Genomic DNA, 21,282 nt, shown 5'->3' with positions numbered 1-21,282 from the left:
ATAATTTCAGTGGATGCATCTATTAAACTTTCTTGATAAATTAATAAAAAATCAATTAATGATGAATATTCATTATTTAAACATGATTTTTTAGGCCATTTATTACCAAATAAATCAATGAATATTTCAGTATTAATTGTTAATTTTGTTATAAATTTCGATTTCCATAAACATTTAAGTGCCCAATCTATAAAAATATTATTAATGTTTTCTCCTTTATTATTATTATTTATCATATTTTTAATTAAATCAAGGAATTCATTTGTTAAATTTTCATCATTATAAAATAAATCAATGTTATTAAATATAACTCCATAAATTATATTTTTAGTTAATTGATTATTTTTATTATCAATTAATTGATTTAATAAAATTGGTTTAATTGATTGTGCTATAGTTTCATTTTGATATTTCCTTAAATTTAAATCAAATAAAAGTAAAAGAGCTCTAAATAAATCATTGTTTTTTTGAAATATTTCAATAAATTTAATTAATGATTTTAATTCATTCATAAAATTATCATTTTTAACATATAATTTTTCAGGAATTATATTTGAAAATGATAATTTTATCATAAATTTATATAATAAATTCCCAAAACGTTCATATATATTATCAGTTTGGATCAAATTGATATTCTCAATATTACATAAAATATTTTTCGAATTATACATTAAATAAGAAGAAATTATTGTATCATTTTCATTTTTTGTAGCTACAAATATTACGTCATGAATCGAATTAATTGTAGCTGATTCTATTGGTTCATTAATTTTTTCGAAAAATAGATTAAATTTATTTATTTCTGACCAATCATAACTTATAATGAAAAATGTATTTGTATTTAATCCTGCTAAACATTGATATTTACCATTTGTTAAAAATATTATTCCATTTTCAAAGTGAATATCTGGTAAACCATTATAAAGTCTTTGTTCTTTATCTTCTTTAATAATTAATTGTGAATGATCTTTATAATTAATAATATAAGATATTCCATCTGAACATGCATTATCAATATTTTGAAACCTTTCATTATTAATTTGATTATAAGTAATTGAACTTTTAGTTATATCAGAAATTAATATTTGATAAACTTTTGTTTTCGTTTTAATATATAAATGTTTTTGAGAACAAAATATTATCGAATTATCATCAATATCAAATGATGAAAATAAATAATTTGCAACTGATTCATCAATGATTAATCCTTTATAAATTGGATATACAATTAAATTCTTTGTTTTGGTTAATAAAAATAAAAATGTGCCATCACTACACATTCCTTGTCGTAAAACTATATTAGAATCGATTTTAATTGTCGACGCTGGTGATGTTAAATCAAATGATAATGAAATTCCATTTTGTGATTCCTCAATCTTTTTGAGATTGTCAATATTCTGTTGATGTATTTTTTCTAAATCAAAATCTTCTTGTGGTAATAACATTTCACATAAATCATTGCCTAATATTCCCGATATAATTTGATGAAATCGTTCTTTTGATTGAATATCTGGTGTTGTCATGGCTCCTTTACAAAGATTAATAAGTAAAGAATTCATTTGTTGAAGAAGTTGCTCATTTTGATGAACCCAATTTCCTTTTAAAAATGAAATGATATTGTCAATTGATATTTCATTATAATGATCTTTAGATGGAAGCGTTGGTAAATTAATTGTGGGAGTTGAACGTATTTTGCGTCGTACTTTACATCGATTTATTGCAACTTTTCGACAGTAATTCATGTTTTGATTACACTCAAATTGCGAAAAATTATCGGGATTACTACGTTCTGCTCTGTTTGTAGAAAACCTGATTGCTGTACGAATCATGTCATGAGGAGAATCGCAAAACTGAGGAAGTAATGTTGCAATTAAAAACAAATCATCTGGTGAAATATCGATAGAATCAAGTTCAGTTTTTTTCTGATGGTATTTAATCTCTTGATATTTATTATGAATAAAAGAAAAATCAGGAATTTGTGAAATTATATCTTCTTTTTTTGGTGAAGTTGTTTGTTGTCGAGTTGTTGTTGATGGCTTGCTTTGAGTAGTTGATGGCCTTTGTGGAGATTTGGAGCTTTTAGGAGGTGTACTTTGAGATCCTCCCATTAGGTATCCAGATTTAAAAATGCCAACGGTTACCAAATGGAAGATTTTGCCCCTTTCATCACAATTTTTGAAAGTGATGGTAAAAGGTCACTCAAATACGCTTTAATGAATGGAGGTTCGACAATGTACCCATTATTTGTATTGGAAATCAAATTGATCTAAAAGATTCAAGATGTGTAACATAGAAGGAGAAGAGCTTGCACAAAAACCAGGTGTTGACTTTATTGAAATTTCGATCAAAAACTTTCAAAATGTTACAGAAGCATTCACAATTCTCATGAGAAATATAATTAAAACATATAAAAAATCTTTTGCTCTCAAAGAGGACGAAAAAAAATAAAAAAGGAAGTTTGTGCATTGTCATGGTAATATATTATAAATATTAAATGATAACTATTTTTTAGTATTACATAAATATTTCAATTAGGGTGGATTTTTTGGTCAAAACCGAATTTTGTGTGTGAATCTTTTGTACCTCAAGTGGGCAATATTCCGAAAATTGAACGTGTTTGTTCGAAATCAGATTGAATCAAATAAGTACTTTACATCGACAATACACTCTGAAAACCTGGTGGTCAGAAATGGGAAAGTTTGAATGGTATTTAAAATATTTATCGTTATTCTGAAAATTTACTGTTTAAATTCGGCTAACAACAAAAACAAAAAGATTTGCTGTTATACCCACATAATGTCACGCCTCATGACTGCTTTGTAGTATTTAAAATAAAAAATAAAAAAAAAACTTATGATTTTTTTATTCAATTTTTTCTCAATCCTCATGTATTTCATAATAATAGTAAAACCAATTGAATATACTCTTGAGATGTGTCTCACCCTAAAATTTTTGGTCAACGGGTTAATGAAGAGAACATTTGCCCACGAAACCCGCAGTTTCTTATCGCCGGTGGACAAAATTTCAAGAAATGGACATTTGTGTCCATCCTAAATTAAATTAGAAAATAATTTTATTATAATATTTTTATTAATAAAAATAACAATAAAAATTAATGTGATTTTTTTGTCGTAAGAACACCAACTCTTGGTCCATTTCCAAATCTATGATTATATTCTTTTTCTTGCTTAATTAATAATGCTCTGTATTCTGTCATCTCTTTTAAATTAGTTTGTAGTTGAGAATTTTTTAATTGTAACAAATTTTTAAGTCTTTCAATTGTATCAATTTCACTTTGTCTTGGAGGACGCTCATTATACTTATCGATTGCTTCTTGTTTTTTATTTGTAAGAACGGAAATTTTTTCATCATAAAAGTTTAACATTACATTCCAATCCTGTTTTTTCTTTGTAAGATCAGAATTTGTTGTCCTTGAGTATTCATCTAATGATGACTTATATTGTGCTCTTTTACTCTCAATATTATTTTTAAAGTTTTCTCCATTTTTTTGAAGTTGCATTTTGAGGGATTCATATTCATTAATATATTTATCCATTTCATTAATATGACTTTCTTTCATTTGTTTAATTTTAGATTGTAATGTTGAATTTATTTCTTTTATATCTTTCTCATGTTCCATTTGTTTGTTTTTCATATTTTCATTTATTTCACTAATAGATTTTTGGAAATTGAATTTTTCTTGTTCAGTGTTCATTAATATTCCCGCTTTATTTAATTGAAATGAATCTTCTTCTTCTTTTTCTAATTTATTATATTCGTTTATAGAATCTTCAAATTGTTTTTGTATTTTTTCTTTTAATTGTATATGTTGGGATTTAATTTGATTAATATCATTCTCAACTTTATAGATTTCATCTTGATTTTGACTTTCAAAAAGAGTTTTATTCAATATTTCCATTTTATTTAAATGTTCATTTGTTATTTGTGAAATTATTTCATTTAATTTTTGCTCATTTTCTTTTTGTTCGTTTTGAATTTTTTCGATTTCTTGAATAATATTAAGTTTTTGTTGTTCCATTTCAGAACTAATTGATGAATCAACACAAGAAGAAGAATGTCGATCATTTTCTTGTTTAAATTTTTCATCCCATTCATTTTTTAATGAATTTTTTTGTTGTTCAATGCTATTTAAAGTATCTAATTTTTGTTTTTCGAGATCTTTTTGTATTTCATTAAGTTCTTTAATTGAACTATCATTATTTATATCAGGTGCATTAATTGAATTTAAAGTTTTAACTTTATCATCAAATTCTTTTTGCATTTTTGTATTAATTTCATTAATTTTAGATTTATCATTAAATTCATTTTTTATATTATTAATTTCAGTTTCATATTGTTTCATATATTCACTTTCTTGTTTAGAAATTTTTTCTTCAAAATCTTTTTTTAATTCATTAATTTCGTTTTCATAATTTTCTGTTTTTTCCTTAATTTGTTCTTCATTAAATTTCTTTTTCTTATTTAAATCTTCTTCATAATCATTTCGAAGTTTTGTTATTTTTTTATTATGTTCTTCTTCATATTTTTTAATTTCTTGTGAATGATCATTAATAAGTTTTTGCTTTTCATTTTTTAATTCATTTATTATTTCTTTGTACTTTTTTGTGTCGTTGTTATCACCTTCCAAACAAATTTCGATTTTTTGTTGAAGTTCTTTAATCATTTTTTCAAATTCATTGTTTTCTTTTTCAATTTCTTTTTCTTGTAATTCAATTAATTCATTAATTTTATTTTTATTATCTAAAAGTATTTTTTCTTCTTTTTCTTTCATATCTTTTAATTCTTTATTCTGCATTTCTTGAAGATTTAATATATCTTTATGATATTGATCAAGTTTTTCTTCTGCATTTTTTACTGCTTGTTGATGTTTATTACTAAGTTCATTTAATTCTTTTTCATGAGCTTCGTTAAGTGATTTCATTAAAGAATCAAATGAATTATTTGTTGACTCAAGTTCTTTCATACGTTTTGAATATTCTTCTTGAAAAGAAATCATTTGTTGTTCTTTTAATTTATTCATATTTTCAAGTTCTAATTTATGTTGTTCGATCTTTTCTTCTTTTTTGCTTTTTAAGTTTTGTATTTGTTCTTTATGTGATTCTTTCATATTATTCATATCTATATCAAGTTGGTTAATGTTCTGTTGATGTGAATTTAATATGTTACGAATTTCAACACAAAGATTTTTCATTTCATTTCGAAGTTTGGCGGATCCATTTTTACGAGCTTCAATTAAAGATTTTACGTTTTGACTTATTGATAAAAGGCTTTGCTTAATCTGTTGAATTTGTGCTTTTTGTTTTTTACATTGTTCTAAGAAATTAGGTGGAAATCTTCCATGTGATTGAAATGCATTACGAATATCATTCATGTTTTTTTCATGCTCATTTTTTAATTCTTGAATTTTTTGTTTTGATTGTTCTTCTAAAGCATTCATTTTCTTAGTTGATTCCTTATCATGGTTGATCAACTCTTGTTTATAAATTTGATTCAATTCAGATATTTCCGACTTTATCATATCTTTTGCTGTTTCACATTGTTTATCTAATGCATATGATTTGTTTCCCAGAGAATTAATAATTTGTTGTATTTGTTTTTTGATATCGGATAAATCATTCATTATTTTGATTTCAAATTGTTCTGTTGTACGATTGATACCATCCATAAAAGTTTTTGCATCATTTTTTAATGTATCAAATTTTGAAAAATATAACTTATTAATCTTTTCAACTATTTCTTCCTTTTCATTGTTAGCTTTTTCGTTTAATTCTGTTATTTCAGTATGATAATTTTTAATTATTTCATTAATTTGAGGATCATATAAATCATGAAGATAACTTTTTTGAAATTCTCTATCTTCAATTTGGGCTGAAAAGAGCTGTATAACCTTTGTAAGTTGACTAAATTTTTTGCTGATATTAAATTTTAAAGCTCTTGAATTGTTCATATTAATAACGTACAAGTTTGGGTTGCCCAGAAAACGGTGTAAACGGTCTCCATTCTTTATGGCATTTTTTGAACTAAATGAGACATGGTTTCAAGACGATTTTAATTGGAGAATCAGGTGTTGGTAAAACATGTATACTCAATCGTGCACTAAAGCGTACATTTGACATTGATACATCATCGACAATTGGAGCTTCTAACATTGATTTTTCTTTTGAAAACAGTGAAGGTAATACAATCAGATTTTGCATTTGGGATACTGCTGGACAAGAATATTTTCGAACATTGGTTCCACTTTACTTTAAAGGTGCTTCCATAGCAATTATTGTTTTTGATATTTCTGACGAACTAAGTTTTGATAAACTCGATGAATGGGATCAAATGCTAAAAGAAAAGGCTCCAGAAAAAGTTCTTAAAGTTTTAGTTGGCAACAAAATTGATCTTGGTGATCACCGAAAAATTCCTTTCCAAAGGGCATTAGAGTATTCACAAATGATTGGTGCAGTAACGTATCTTGAAACATCTGCTTTAACGGGAGAAGGAGTTGTGGAATTATTTCAATTTATTGCAAATGAATGTGATCTTGACACAATTCGCCTCGATGATAATTCCGAACCAGAAGAAGAAGAAGAGATGGGACATATGTGTTGTTAACTCAAAGGAACAGTTAATTTACTGCGCATAAAAACAATTTTTTGTATGAAAATTTTTTTTGTTCAAAGATTGTTTACTAATTTTACTCCTTATTCCAGTGCCATGGCTTGTCAGTTGGAGACTTAACTAAGCTAATTGCGTGAAGTGGGCAAACGGATACGCATGCACCACATCCAACGCATCTGTTGACATCAACTTCCCAAGTTCCATCAGCTTGTTTCGAGATGGCAATGTTACCATTATCTCTGCAAGTGTAAGCGCATTTACCACAATTAACGCAGATGGAATGGTCAATCTTTGAGTTGACTGTCCAGCAAGCATCGAGTGATTCTCTTTGTACGACTCTCTTTGAACCAGCGCCTCTCATTTCCGCTAATGTTGGAACAGACCTATCTGGCTTAGTGTCGGTAACTTTCGGTACCTTATGAGGTAATGTCATCATATCACTGTTGTAGTTACCTAAGATTGATCTTAAGTCAGGACGTGACCATGCGTAAAGTAAGAACTTAAGTCCAGCTTGGATTTCACGTGTGATTTCATATGAATAACGAATTGTAGCAGAGCATAAAGCGAATACACTTGAACCAGCGTATAAGTGTTGCATAGCAGTATCTGCTGACCAAATACCACCCATACCTAAGATTGGCATTGGTTCATTGGATAAATGAACTTTAGATATTTGTCTTAAGGCAATTGGTCTGATTAATTCACCAGATAAACCACCACTTAATACAAACTTGTTGGTACCAACTTGTGGTAATGGTGTACCATCTGGGAAGAATCTGGATATACCTGCAACAGTGTTAATCATTGCAACACCATTAGCACCACCTTCATAAGCTGCTTTAGCTAAGTCTACTGGTGATGTAACGTTTGGTGTGATCTTAACAAAGAATGGAACTGTTGTAACTTCTTTGACGTATTCCGCAATACGTTTGACATTGATAGGACTAACGCCTAATGCCATACCTATCTTGTTTTCACTATCAAATCCTCCTTTATGTCCACCTTTACCATGTACTTCATTTGGACAGCTAAGGTTTAATTCTAATGCATCTGCACCTGCTTCGCATGCACGCTTAACAACTTCATGCCAATCATCTTTGTTATCTGTAGCTGAAATTGATGCAACAATAACTCTGTCTGGGAATTCCTTCTTAAGTTTACGGACGGCATCGAACCAATATTCGGCAGAATGTTCTGACATCATAGCAATGTTCATGAATGAGCATCCTTGATGGAATGGATTATCTTCACATTTAACAATTCTCATATCATTATCTCTTTGAAGATCCTTTGATAAAAGAATTGTCTTCGTTGTAGCCCAACCATTACCTGCAAGTAATGAGTTACGGACGCATTCATATGTAGCTGATACTTCACCAGATGAAATACCAACTGGATTAGGGAATTTAATTCCACAAATTTCGGTTTCAAGTGATACATTATCAACTTCGGTTGTGAACATTGGAATTGGATCTTTGATACCAAATAAGTCAGCAATTTTACCTGCTGCAACTTTACCATCATTAACAGCTTCGATAACAGAAATAGTGTTGCAAATATCACCACCTGCAAATACATTATCATAACCTTCAACTTTTTGTACATTAAGTTCTCCTGGAATGTTCTTACGTGCTTCTTTCATTGTTGCACCAAATGCGACAATAACTTCATCGAATTTACGAGTGATAAATTCTCCAAGGCGTTTATATGTACCATCTTCTAAGTGTTCAACTGTTTCGAACTTAACTTCTCCATTATCAATGGATGTAACTTGAACAAGTGTCATGAATTCGATACCTTCGTGTAATAATTTCTCGATTTCGGCCATTGGTGCTGGCATACTCTTAAAGTCTTCGAAACATGCAATTGTAACTTCTCCTCCAAGACGTGATGCAGCAGATGCGCAATCAGCAGCTGTTCCACCAGATCCAAGTACGCAAACTTTCTTTCCTTTCCAATCTGGAAGTTGTTTTCCATTCTTAAACTTAAGAATTCCATTAAGGTCATGAAGGAAATCGGCCCAATCAATTGCGCCAACATTATGCATTGGTGGCTTGATTGATTCTGGTTTACCGAATGCAAGATATACTGCATTGTAACCATCTTTAAGGAGTGAATCAACTGTCATATCAACACCAAGTTTCTTGTTGAATTGAAATTCAACACCAGCTTGTTTGACAAGTTCGATTTCGAAGTCAATATCTTCCTTTGGAACTCTGAATGAAAGAATTTCTTTCATCATGATACCACCTGCAAAGCTTTCTTTTTCAAAAATAGTAACATCAATACCAAATCTACGAAGGAAAGATGCACATGAAAGACCAGATGGACCAGCTCCAATAACTGCAACTTTCTTGCCTATGCTAGCTGGAACAAGTGGTGGGATATTAAATTCACGGAATTTACGAACGGCATGAACTTGAATCATGTTTGTCTTGATTGGACCAGCTGCTGTCTTTCTAAGATTGCAACCACCTTGACATGTGCTTCTAACATTACAAAGCATACCAGTAGAAAGCGGAAGTGGGTTAGCAGATAATATTATCTTAGCAGCATAATACCAATTTCTTGCAGCTGCAGCATGAACATATTCTTTAACATCAAGGTTAGTTGGGCAGCACTTTGAGCAAGGAGCGTCAGAGCATTAAATACAACGACGTGCCTCAGAAACAACATCATCTTCAGTTGGTGGTGTTGGAATTTCGAAAGAAGTTAACTTCTCACGAACAGGAAGAGCGATTTTTTCACGAATGCAACGTTGTTCGCATGTTGGCGTTGTAAGGATCTGTACATCTTCGATATCCATAATCTTTGAAGTGAAGTGATGACTTTTTAATAGAATTTTTGCATTGTTTGGCAAAAAATGAAGTGATTTCACAAAAACAACAAAAAATTTTCAGTGCACTGAAAAAGTTTGATTTACGTTATTCGCCCAGAAAAAAAAAATTTTAAATTTTTTTTACTTAATTTTTGATCTTAAAGTCTGGATGTTCTTTTTGGTATTCATTTACTGCTTCTTTATCAATACCAGCTTTGATTAAAACCTTTGCAGTCTTATAATCAGTGCAATATTTGAGTGCAGTATTTCCATTTTTATCTTTAGCATTAACATCGATTCCCTTTTCAATGAGATATTTTGCAACATATCTTTTGAGGTTACTTTCAAACAAAGCTGTTTTTCCATCGTTATCTTTTGCATTAATATCAACACCAGAATCAATGAAATATTGAATTGAATCAACACTCTTACATCCGAATATTACTGTCCTTCCATTTATATCCTTTTCTTTAACATCATTTCCTTCTTTAACAAGTAAACTTGCCACGTCACTATCATGACAAGCAAAGAGGGCTGTTCTTCCATTCTTATCTTTAACCTTAGGGTCAACTCCATATTTAATCAATTGACTAACTACACAAGTATCATTAGATCCAAAGATAGTTGTTTGTCCGTCGTTACTTTTTTCTAAAGGATCTACGCCTGCCTTAATTAAGATCAAGACGACATCAGCATACCTACATCCAAAGAGTGCTGTTTTTCCTTCTTTATCTTTAATCTTTGGATCTATTCCGGATTTAATAAGGAATGATACAACATCTTCTGAATTATTCTTGAATATAGCTGTTCTACCTTTGTTATCTTGTGCTTTAATATCAATTCCTGAATCAATAAGAGCACGTGCGATATTTACATCAGAGCATTCAAAGAGTGCTGTTCTACCATGTTTATCCTTTTCATTAACATTAATTCCGGCTTCAATAAGTAATTTGACGGAATCTTTATCATCGCAATGGAAAAGTGCTGTTTCACCATCTTTATTTTTGGCATTAACATCAACGCCTTTTTCAATTAAAAGTTTAACAATTTTAGGTTTGTCATGTTTGAAAAGTAATGTATTTCCATCATTATCGATTACTTTTGGATCTGCACCTGCTTCAATTAACATTTTAACTGGCTTATTTCTATAAAAAGAAAATAATGCTGTTCTTCCATCTTTGTCTTTAGCATTAATATCAATACCACTATCAATAAGAAGCTTAATGACTTTAGAGTCGCCAATGCTGAATAACGCTGTTTTTCCATTCTTGTCTATAGCTTTAGGATCAGCTCCTGCATCAATGAGTAATTTAAATGATACTTCATTATTTTGATAAAACAATGGTGTTTCTCCATTTTTATTTTTAATAGTTGCATCAGCACCTGCTTCAAGAAGAAGTTTTATAGTACTTTTTCCTGCATATTTAAAGAGAGCTGTTCCACCATATTTATCCTTAATATTAACATCAATGCCTGCTTTAATAAGCACATTTGAAACTTGCTTATTACAGGAAAATAATGCTGTTCTACCATCTTCATCTATTGCTTTAAAATCAATTCCAGAATCTATAAGTAATTGTGCAATTTCTTTATTCCTGCATTCAAAGAGTGCTGTTCTACCATGTTTATCCTTTTCATTAACATTAATTCCGGCTTCAATAAGTAATTTGACGGAATCTTTATCATCGCAATGGAAAAGTGCTGTTTCACCATCTTTATTTTTGGCATTAACATCAACGCCTTTTTCAATTAAAAGTTTAACAATTTTAGGTTTGTCATGTTTGAAAAGTAATGTATTTCCATCATTATCGATTACTTTTGGATCTGCACCTGCTTCAATTATCATTTTAGCTATCTTAAATTTATCACATTCAAATAATGCTGTTCTTCCATATTTGTCTTTAGCATTAATATCAATACCACCATCAATAAGCATTTGAGCAATTTTAGGTTTTCTACATTCAAATAATGCTGTTTTTCCTTTGTTATTTTTAACTGTTACATCAACACCTGCATCTATAAGAGTCCTTGCAACCTTTGATTCATAACAATCAAAGAGAGGAGTTTCTCCATCGTTATTTATTATCTTAACATTAATTCCTGATTCAACTAACAATTTAGCTTCCTTATTATCAAGCCATGAAAACAATGGATTCTCTCCTTTGCTATCGACAACATTAACATCAACTCCTGATTCAATTAATAATTTCATAACCTTTAGGTTATGACAGGTGAATAATGGCGTTTTTCCTTCATTGTTAATTACTTTTACATCAGCTCCATTATCTATTAATAGTTTTGCGATTTTATGTTTTCCACAATTAAATATTGCGGTTTCCCCAGAATTATTTTGAGCATTAACATCAACACCAGATTTAATTAAAAGTTCAACAGCATCAAAATCAGAACAATCGAAAAGAGGAGTTTCATTTTGATCATTCCTAATGTTAACATCGATTCCTGATTCAATGAGCATAAGCGCTGCACCATAATCACAACCAAAGAGTGCTGTTTCACCCGAGTTGTTTTTAGCATTAATATTGATTCCTTTCTTGATGAGTAATTTTGCAAATTCATATTCATCATTTCCGAAAAGAGCTGTTTCCCCACGATTATTTGTCGCATTAACATCGATGCCATTCTTTATAAGAAGACGTGCAATTGTTCTATTTCGACAGTTAAAGAGTGCTGTTTGGCCTTTTTTATCTTTAGCACAAACATCAATTCCTTTTTTGATAAGATATCGAACTGTTTCAGGATCATCACAATTAAAGAGAGCTGTCTTACCATTTTCATCTTTAGCTTTGATATCAATTCCTGCTTCAATTAAAGCACGCGCTGTATCTGTATCATCACAACCAAATAGGGCAGTTTTCCCATCCTTTCTTCTTGCATTGACATCAACTCCTTTCTTGATAAGATATCGAACTGTTTCACAATCGGAACAGTTGAAAAGAGGTGTTTCCCCATCTTTATTTTTGATTTTAACATCAATCCCTGCTTTAACAAGAATACGTGCAAGGTTAGAATTTCTGCATCCAAAGAGGGCATTTTCTCCATATTTATCTACAACATTAACATCAATTCCTTTCTTGATTAAAAGACGAACAGTATCAGTATCTCTGATCTTGAAGAGAACTGTCCTACATGATTCATCCTTCGCATTAACATCTATTCCTGATTTAATTAGAAGATGTGAAAAGTCTGAATTGTATCTGTTCGTAAAAAGAGCTGTTTCCCCTTCTTCATTAACTGCATTTATATCTATTTTTGCGTTAATTAAAACACGAGCTACATCAACATTATCACAATCAAACAAAGCAGTCTCTCCTTTTTTGTTTCTTGCATTTACATCAGCACCATCAGCAATGAGCTTGGCAGCAACAGTAGCTTCTTCACATCCAAAAAGAGTTAATTCTTTTTGGTCATTGTCATCATCAGATGAAAACATTTAAGTGAAATATAAAAACAGTTAAACAAAAAATGCCATATGGCAATTTTTTCACACCACCTTAAATATTTCTGGCAAATTTTTTGAAGATGTCATTGAATCTTGTTATAAAAAATCATCAACTTTTTGAAAAGCTCATAGAAAAGAGGTCACGGTTTACCATACGATAGGTATGACATTTTCCAAAATACAAAATCATTGTATTAGAAAAACATGATGTTATTACAAACATAATTTTTTTTATTATTTTTAAATTGTAATCGTAAATTTAACGATATATCTTGATTTTAAGATATACTTTATAATTGCATTGAGTTGTATTATAATGAATTTGCTTTCAACAAACTTTATGGAGTATTTGTTGATTCGGTAAAATCACAGGAAACAAAAATGGATGAATTTATCAATCGTAATTTTGGGTTGCTTGATAAAATTGAGACTGAGTTAAATCTTGGTTTGGGGCTTCAACATAAAAACTTGGCAGAAAATAAACATAACGAAGATGTAAAAAAAATAGAAACATGAAACCCTATTGTTTCACTAAAAGCAGACGATTTAAAGAAGATTTTATTATGAAAGTGATTTGTCATGTTCCAAAAATATTTGGTAATACATTTAAGAATATATACTATGTGTGAATTAATATCGTTGAATTCTACCTTAACTTTTGGTGATTGGAAAGCTTTAAAATATTTTTTCGAAGGGGCGCCCCATAAGTTCAAACCGCTTTCAAATCGGTTTTACGGCGGTTTGGTCGACCTTTCCAATTAATGCCAAAATCAGTCCAAACCCCACGTAAATTCCTCGAGCTTGCTGCACGCCCAGATGCAAAGTGGGTTAAGGTGAAAAAAGTAAAGAACGGTGATACAAAGTTCAAGCTCAGGACAACAAGATATTTATATACCTTAACAGTCAAACAACCAAAGTTCGTCCAACTTGTTACAGAGTCAATTCCACAAGGCCTCGAGGTCATATACCTTGATAAACGTGAGTAAAAATGTTTACTCTATTCTTCTCTTAAACCATATACTGCTTATAGCAAATTAGTAATTACTAGTGCGAGCATTGCTTTTATTTTGTTTGTGTAGGTTTTTTGAGTTTTGCTCAATTTTTAATGCGAGATATCTAGTTTGAATTTCAATTTTTCTAAATGATGTTTTGAGTGCTTTTACGCATGTTCAAACCCTGATTTAAATGTATAAGAAATTCAAATGGAGAGGCAAAATTTTAATTTTTGTGGTTTCATTATCGAAATTTATTTTTGTAAATGATTTTTATATTTTTAAATAAATTTTGCTTAGTATAAACATTAAAATACTTTTACATTAATAATACTAAATAAAAGAATAGGATTCTTCCAACATTTTTGCTAACAATTTTGTAAAATTTCAAGAAATATCCATAATAGAATTTTTTGAATGAATAATGTAAGTTACCTCCAAAATTCTCTTTAAAAACTCTTTAATCTTTATAAATATTGAGAACCAAATTTTTTCCTGACATCTTCGTCTCTATCGGCATTATCAAACCGAAAAAAACTTATTTAGCACTTTTATTTTATCAAACATGAGTTACAAAACTCAAAGCGAAGCTGCTCATGATTTACTTCGTCATGTTCAACCAAAGGACATTGAAAGAAAGATGAAACAGGTCTGTAGCCTTAATCCAGAATTAATTGATGATTTATTTTCAACAGTTGATATTCCACTTCAAATCGAAACCGATCCAGTATCCCATCGGCAGTTCATCAAATGTGATTATAACAGAGACTGTGACAGCTTTCGCTCACCATTTTCTAACCAATACATTCCACCCTTACCAGATGGTATTGTTCCACCACCCAATCTCCGAAAAATTGAGGAGATGGCTCAAAATGGGTTTGAAGCTTATAAGAAACTCTATTTTGTTGAAGGTGTTTTATCTGTTTATACATGGGAGATATCAGAAGACACTTTTGGTATTGGCGTTTTTGTGCGAAAGGACATTGATTCCACCCTTCGCGACAATACACGCATCAGTGGTTCCATAAACAGCAGCGATGTCATCGAAGTGACATCAAAACCCGATGGCACTTTTGTTTACGACATGATTTCTTCGATTCTTCTTCAATGCGATCTTGGCACAGGCCTTGGAGAGCCAATTACATTGTCAGGAGGAATTTCCGATCATAAGTCAATGTATGGAAAAGCACGAAATGAATTAGAGCATTTGATCAATGTTGGACAATTGATCGAAGAAAACGCTGCAAACTTTATGGATAAGGTTAAGTATATATATGTCGGAAAAATGGAGGAAATATTTTCATACTCAAAGGCAAGTCCAACAGCAAGTGAAGAAATTCGAGAGAAGCAAAGAATGCTTGCAGAATCACTCAACGAAAAGTTTGGTGGAAAGTAGGGAAAGTATGAATAAAAATTGAAATTTAAGGATTTGCTTTGAGCATCCTGAATTTAAAATTTTTTAGATTCATTTCATCATGGAAACCTTTCCCAACGATAGAATCGAATGAATGAAAAATCATCGTATTTATATTCAAAAACTGAAGTGTTTGTGGAGCTTTTCTGCAACCTTTAGATCAATTGTTTTGATTCGATCGCAAACCTTTTTTAGCATTCAAAATGGCTCAATATTCAGTGAACAATGCTCTTTTTATTTGTTGGGCTAAATGCATTGAAGTTTCAATAAAAGATGGAATTGAGTTTCGGAATAGTGAAAATCTTTTACACAAAACAATGAAGAATTTACTTTTTTGTCACTAAAACTGTTAAAGCGGAAACAAAATTTAGTAAGATGCGATTTTCAAAATCAATAAATAGCATCATGAACTTTTCCTGTTTATTTACTACAGACTTGGTGCGGAAATATGACCTTAATAGATGTTGCATGCACAGCCACATCCAGCGGCCTTTTGATCTGCCTCCGCAACTTCGAGATCTTTATTACCTTCGATCATTTCCTGCTTCGCCTCTTCGATTGTTTGGTCAATATGAACAACTTTTTCGTGGTCAGCAGTAATCTGGTTGTCGACTTGATGTGTACCCTCATTGATGATGGCGGCAGTCTCAGCAATATCGTTAAGTTGGTTCTGCAAAAACTCACGGTCTGCTGCCATTTGTTCTTCTTCGAGTTGTGCAGCGGATTTTTTTAATTGTTCTGCTTCAATTTGTTTTTGTTCTTCAGCTGCTTCCTTTTGTTGTTCTTCGAGAATTTTATGCCTATCTCCTATAGGCTTAATTTGCTTATTGATTTGCTCAAGTGTTCGCTTTAATGAATCAAGTTGTGAATCAATGGTTGATTCAAGAGGATTATCAGGATCATCTTTTTTGAGCTTTTTAAAAGCTGACATATATGTTTTAAATTTGACATTATTGTCATTTTGAGTCCTCTGAAGTCGGATGTTTTTGCGTACATCATCTACTTCTTCAAGTTCGTTGGCAACTTCTTTTGTTTTAGCAACTTGCTTGTTAAGAGCGTTGATTCTTAAAGAAAGAGATTCGTATGTGAAATCTTCTTTGTTATTAAGATTTTGCAGAGACATCCAAATGACACTTTTTGAACGAATCTGAATTTTCAAAGAAAAGCAAATAAATTTGTGTTTGCTGACCGAAAGGATTCGAATGAATGCTTTACTTTGCAACTCAACTACGACCGTTTATGAGATCCAAAAATGATTTCTTCATCAATTTTTCCAAAAAATACACGCGTCAAAAACAAAAAGACGAGTCACTAATGATACGTTATGTAATGCTCCTTCTTGTGTGGGATATCCCACAAGACAACACACATTCAAAAGTTACGGCGTCAATTCAATTTTCAGAGATCTATAGTTGATAAACAGAATTAACGGCCCCAGAAAGCCATTTTTCTTAACACTTATCAGAAAAGGATTGAAAAAGTTCAAATGGTTAACCTGACCTTTATATTAATTTACTGGTCTGGTGGTTTTTGGTAGTAATTTCCACCAGCTTGTGCAAGTGGGTAACAAGCATCGCAAACACGGACTGCTTCTGGATAGGCGAGGTTGGGAATGGTTGACTTCTTAGAGCAGCATTTCTCGCAGAATACTTTACCGCAGTGACGGCAATGGTGCTTACGCTTAATGATGGAGAACTTGCAACCACAGTTGTGGCAGTTGGTGACACCATCTTCATCTTCCCATGGAGGTCTGAATGAGACATCTTCAGGTGGTGGAACTTCGGCTGGTTGTGGTGGGCATTCTGAGTAAAGGAATTGTGGAGCTAATATACGAACATCTAATGGTGTTTCTAAGTCAATAGCTCCTGGGATATCGCAGCAAACAATGAATTTGTAGTATGAGTCAATGAAGTTACTCTTTGTTGAAGGTGGTAAATTGACTGGGATATAGAATGGAAGCCAACGAACACCATAGAAGTTTGGTGCAAATCCTGGGAAGTGGATACGTTGGACTTGTGTCTCGATATCTTTGCTCTTTCCTGCAGCCTTCAAATGAACATATCGGAATACCTTCAGAACAAGTTTTCGCGTGCACTTGGCAGACGTGTTGTTGGCTTGGAGCTTGCAAAGAACACGTTCACCTGGGAAGTATGCATTCTTATCAAGGTTGATATCAACTGTGATCTTTCCATCGCCAATAAGGAACTTCTTCTCATCGTGTGCATAGGATGGACGGACTGTTTGGTCAAACTTCTCATTAATGATAAGTTTGACTTTGTCCTTAAGGTCATTAAGGAATGCAACGTCAACTGTGGCTATGAACTTATATTCAACTTTGGCTTCCCAACCGGAACCAGCCTTCCAGTCACCTCCCTTTTCATGGAATACACCTGGTAAGTTGAGTGGGAGTGGGAATTCGAATGGATATTCAAATGCACCTTGTGGAATGATGCCTGCTGTTGGATATGGTACAAGGGTTTGGTTGAAGAATTCCTTGGATTCCTTTAATTCCTTGAACTTGGTCTCCATATGAGCATTCTCGCCTTCGCCTGTACTTTCTTGGACGACTTCTTGGAATTTAACCTTTTCATAACCCTTGACTTTAAGGATGACACCATTGCATGCAAATGGAACAAGGCAGTTCAAATGGATCTTACCACGGACAACATCACCACCAACATAGTAGCCAGTACCTGTTGGGTTGATTAATTCAACACGGATCTTATTGCTCTTGTCAATGAAGCCAGCAGCCTTCTTTAATTCTTTCTTGCCTTGCTTAATCATATCATGCATGATTTCGCCATGAACTTCAGCAAGATCGTTGGCCATTTCAGCAGAAGCTTTCATAGCATGTCCCATTGCGTGGCCCATTCCGCCCATCATGTCTCCCATGTCTTGCATCATATCATTCATTGCCTCTGGTGGCATGTTACCATGTACAGTCACGTTGACTTGCATGAAAATGACACTTTTCTAACTATTATTCAAATAATTGAATTGATTTCGCTCAATTACTGAGGTGAGCTCACTTTATCGAAATTTTCAAACAATTATTTCTGATAATTGAGATAATTCAAAAAAAAATTCGTTCGACCCCCACAATTATCAATTATCGTTTTCTAGGTTAATTTTCCTGTTGGTTTGTTTCACGTCACATTTCAGGGACTGGCCAAGTAAAATTCCATAACAAAAACAGAAAGATTTGCTGTTATACCCACATAATGTCACGCCTCATGACTGCTTTGCAGTATTCAAAATAAAAAATAAAAAAAACTTATGATTTTTTTTTCAATTTTTTCTCAATCCTCATGTATTTCACGTAAAACCGATTGAATATACTCTTGAGATGTGTCTCACCTTAAAATTTTTGGTCAACTAATTCCAATACTCCCTCTAAAAATGTTTTTACAAGCTTGTTCAGGAGAAAACTACAGTCAAGAACCCCAAATCCGACTCAAAAACAGAGAGAAATAGATTTCGTTGCCCTCAAAATTCTGAAGAATAAATGGGTTGTTGGTTAATTTCAATACAAAAAATTAACTCCCAAAAATTCAGAAAAACTGTAGCACAGTTTAAACGTGACGTTAACGTCTTACTGGAATGAAAGAAAGTATGTTTTTTCATACTTATGGAGCAAATAATGTTAATCAAATATATTCAATATGATTGAGTTTGGAAAATCAAAATTTTTGTAAATTATTTTTTTCTGATTTTAACGAAAGATTGAAATTTCAATGAAAGCAAACATAAAGATTAAATATTAAAAATAAGTTTAGATAAAAATTTTGGAAATCAAATATTCCATATGGAGCAACAAGTACTGACTGAAGTGTTGCAAATGAAACATTTCCATGAAATGTAAATTTAGAGAATTTTATTAAATATTTGAATTTGTTTCACGTTAATTAAAAAAAATGGATTTTCGATGTTTATTTATATATTAACAAAATGTTCTTCTTTAAAATCTTCTGCAAATGGATCTTCAGCAACATTTGATATTTGTGTCAATGTAAATGTGCCAAAAAGTGAATTTATTTCAAAGTTTGGAGAAAAATAACCCCTGGAAAAATAAACCAGTCAAAACACCGGTCTGAACACTTTTGGGCATGTCACTTTTGGTGAAAAATGATTTAAAAAAAGTTTTTATCATTTATTTATTGGCCATGCGTGCCTTCTACTGATTTAGATTCCATTACGTCTCTTATGATCCATGAATACAGCAAAGCTCGTAAATAGACTCAAAGTTCGTGCAAACGTCACCAAGGTTAGAAAGAAAGCAATAAAAAGATTTTTTATTTATGCTAGCCTTTCCTTAACAAATTTCAGTAAATTTAATATATCGTCTTTATATTTAAATTTTGAGCTTTCAAACAATTGAATCCATTCATCAATTTTCTTTGTTTCCACATCAAACTTCGCATCAAATTCTTCCGCGTTTTCTTTAATTATTTCCAAATTCTTCAGCAGCTCTTTCTCCGCTCCGTAAGTCATTTCGTTATTGATCGCAATAGCATTCAGATAATTATCAGCAATTTCTTTAAATTTCTTTGTTACAAAGTCATAAAATTCTTCGTTTGACTTAAACATATCGACAATTTCTTTTGACGCTTTAAATCCGATTAATTCATTTGTATTTTCGTAAAATGTTTTCAACAATTTTACCACTTTTTTCTCATTAGTTTTCACTTTATCTGAAATATTTTTAATTTCATTCACATAAACATTAATTAAATCTCCGTCGACAATTTTGTACTCGTTAATATTATTTAAGTCCTGTAAAATTACATCAAATAATTCATTTTGATTCATTATGAATGCTGAAATCATTAAAATGAATTTTGCATATTTCGCTTTATTTTCATTATTCACTTTCAGATATATATCTTCTGATTTATTCTCCAGAATCAAATTTAATTTCTGTGCGAAAGTTTTATCAAATGTTAAAACATTCATTAAAATCGAAATCAAATTCGATGTTAAATTCGGATTCGCAATTGATTTAAATATGAAATTATTCAAATTCACGAAAAATTCGAAATCATTTTTCCAATAATCAAACAATGATTGAATTGGTTTGGAAAACTTCGAATTTTTATTTTTATAATAATTCAAATATATTTCGATGAATTGCGAAAGAATATAAACATAATCATTCACAAATGAATTTTGTTCATTTGGTTTAAATTGTCGTTTAATAGCTTCGATTAAAATACTTAAACATTGTGATTTAAATGTTTCCAAATAAACTTTATTACATTTAAATAACTTTATAATTAATTCATAATAATTTGTTGCTTTCGTTAATAATAAATTATTAAATATTTTCTTGGAATATAATGAAATTATATTTCCAACTGAATATTTCGTAATTTTCATAATTAAATTACTTAAATCTTTATCAATATCAGCCGAAATATTTTCGATTGCTACTTTTAATAAAGCCGACTTTGATATTATCTTAGAATTATTCTCTGTGATATTAATATCTTTAATAATTGAGAAAAATGTCGATGTAACAAATACATTATATTGAACTAAATTATCACTTGGCGCTTTTCGTAACGCATTCAAAAACACCGAAATTGTTTTATCGTCAAAGAAATCTTTAAATTTAAATAAATTAAAGAATTTTAATTCATTTGTTATACCAGATTTCAAATTATTCTTTAATTTCGAGAATTCATTTATATTATTTACAAAAATATTTTTGTTTTTGATGATTTCATTTTGGAAATTTCCATAAAATACACAAAAACTTAATAAATTAAAATATGTATCTACAGATAAATGTATATCAAAAGCTTTTTTGTTAATTAATATTGATGAAGCTGCTTTACATTGTGAAACCATTTTTTTATTTGAAGTCATTAACAAATTAAACAAAACTTTAATTTGTTCTTTTTCTTCTTTAGTATCATTAAATGTTTTATCTTTAGGTAAACTTGAATTTTGATTTAATTTCGGATAA

General features: G+C 30.8%; 7 protein-coding genes across 7 annotated transcripts; 3 read left to right on the top strand and 4 right to left on the bottom strand.

The window, feature by feature from the left end:
• Window positions 1-6,048: 6,048 nt before the first annotated feature.
• On the top strand, window positions 6,049-6,624 carry GO595_002561 (small GTP-binding protein; the record flags this gene model as incomplete). The annotated part of the gene is made up of 1 exon (XM_067915484.1): window positions 6,049-6,624. The coding sequence occupies one exon, from the start codon at window positions 6,049-6,051 to the stop codon at window positions 6,622-6,624; it is 576 nt and encodes a 191-aa protein (XP_067777256.1).
• Window positions 6,625-6,706: 82 nt separating this feature from the next.
• Window positions 6,707-9,436, bottom strand: GO595_002560 (putative dihydropyrimidine dehydrogenase; the record flags this gene model as incomplete). Its single annotated transcript, XM_067915483.1, has 2 exons — window positions 6,707-9,105; window positions 9,286-9,436. 2 exons carry the CDS (start codon window positions 9,434-9,436, stop codon window positions 6,707-6,709), a joined length of 2,550 nt encoding a protein of 849 aa, XP_067777255.1.
• Window positions 9,437-9,593: 157 nt separating this feature from the next.
• GO595_002559 (ankyrin repeat protein) lies at window positions 9,594-12,899 on the bottom strand (the record flags this gene model as incomplete). Its single annotated transcript, XM_067915482.1, has 1 exon — window positions 9,594-12,899. The coding sequence occupies one exon, from the start codon at window positions 12,897-12,899 to the stop codon at window positions 9,594-9,596; it is 3,306 nt and encodes a 1,101-aa protein (XP_067777254.1).
• A 770-nt stretch (window positions 12,900-13,669) lies between these two features.
• Window positions 13,670-13,894, top strand: GO595_002558 (ribosomal protein L38e; the record flags this gene model as incomplete). Its single annotated transcript, XM_067915481.1, has 1 exon — window positions 13,670-13,894. The coding sequence occupies one exon, from the start codon at window positions 13,670-13,672 to the stop codon at window positions 13,892-13,894; it is 225 nt and encodes a 74-aa protein (XP_067777253.1).
• Window positions 13,895-14,465: 571 nt separating this feature from the next.
• GO595_002557 (F-actin-capping protein subunit beta) lies at window positions 14,466-15,296 on the top strand (the record flags this gene model as incomplete). Its single annotated transcript, XM_067915480.1, has 1 exon — window positions 14,466-15,296. One exon carries the CDS (start codon window positions 14,466-14,468, stop codon window positions 15,294-15,296), a length of 831 nt encoding a protein of 276 aa, XP_067777252.1.
• Window positions 15,297-15,768: 472 nt separating this feature from the next.
• GO595_002556 (uncharacterized protein) lies at window positions 15,769-16,437 on the bottom strand (the record flags this gene model as incomplete). The annotated part of the gene is made up of 1 exon (XM_067915479.1): window positions 15,769-16,437. One exon carries the CDS (start codon window positions 16,435-16,437, stop codon window positions 15,769-15,771), a length of 669 nt encoding a protein of 222 aa, XP_067777251.1.
• Window positions 16,438-16,826: 389 nt separating this feature from the next.
• On the bottom strand, window positions 16,827-18,272 carry GO595_002555 (FYVE-type zinc finger-containing protein; the record flags this gene model as incomplete). Its single annotated transcript, XM_067915477.1, has 1 exon — window positions 16,827-18,272. One exon carries the CDS (start codon window positions 18,270-18,272, stop codon window positions 16,827-16,829), a length of 1,446 nt encoding a protein of 481 aa, XP_067777250.1.
• Between the last annotated feature and the right edge of the window lie 3,010 nt (window positions 18,273-21,282).

The sequence above is a fragment of the Histomonas meleagridis genome (genome assembly GCF_020186115.1).
Source record: "Histomonas meleagridis strain 2922-C6/04-10x chromosome Unknown contig_199, whole genome shotgun sequence".
NCBI lineage: Eukaryota > Parabasalia > Tritrichomonadida > Dientamoebidae > Histomonas > Histomonas meleagridis.
The sequence above is the reverse complement of the archived record's forward strand: the minus strand, read 5'-3'. Positions and strand labels throughout refer to the sequence as shown.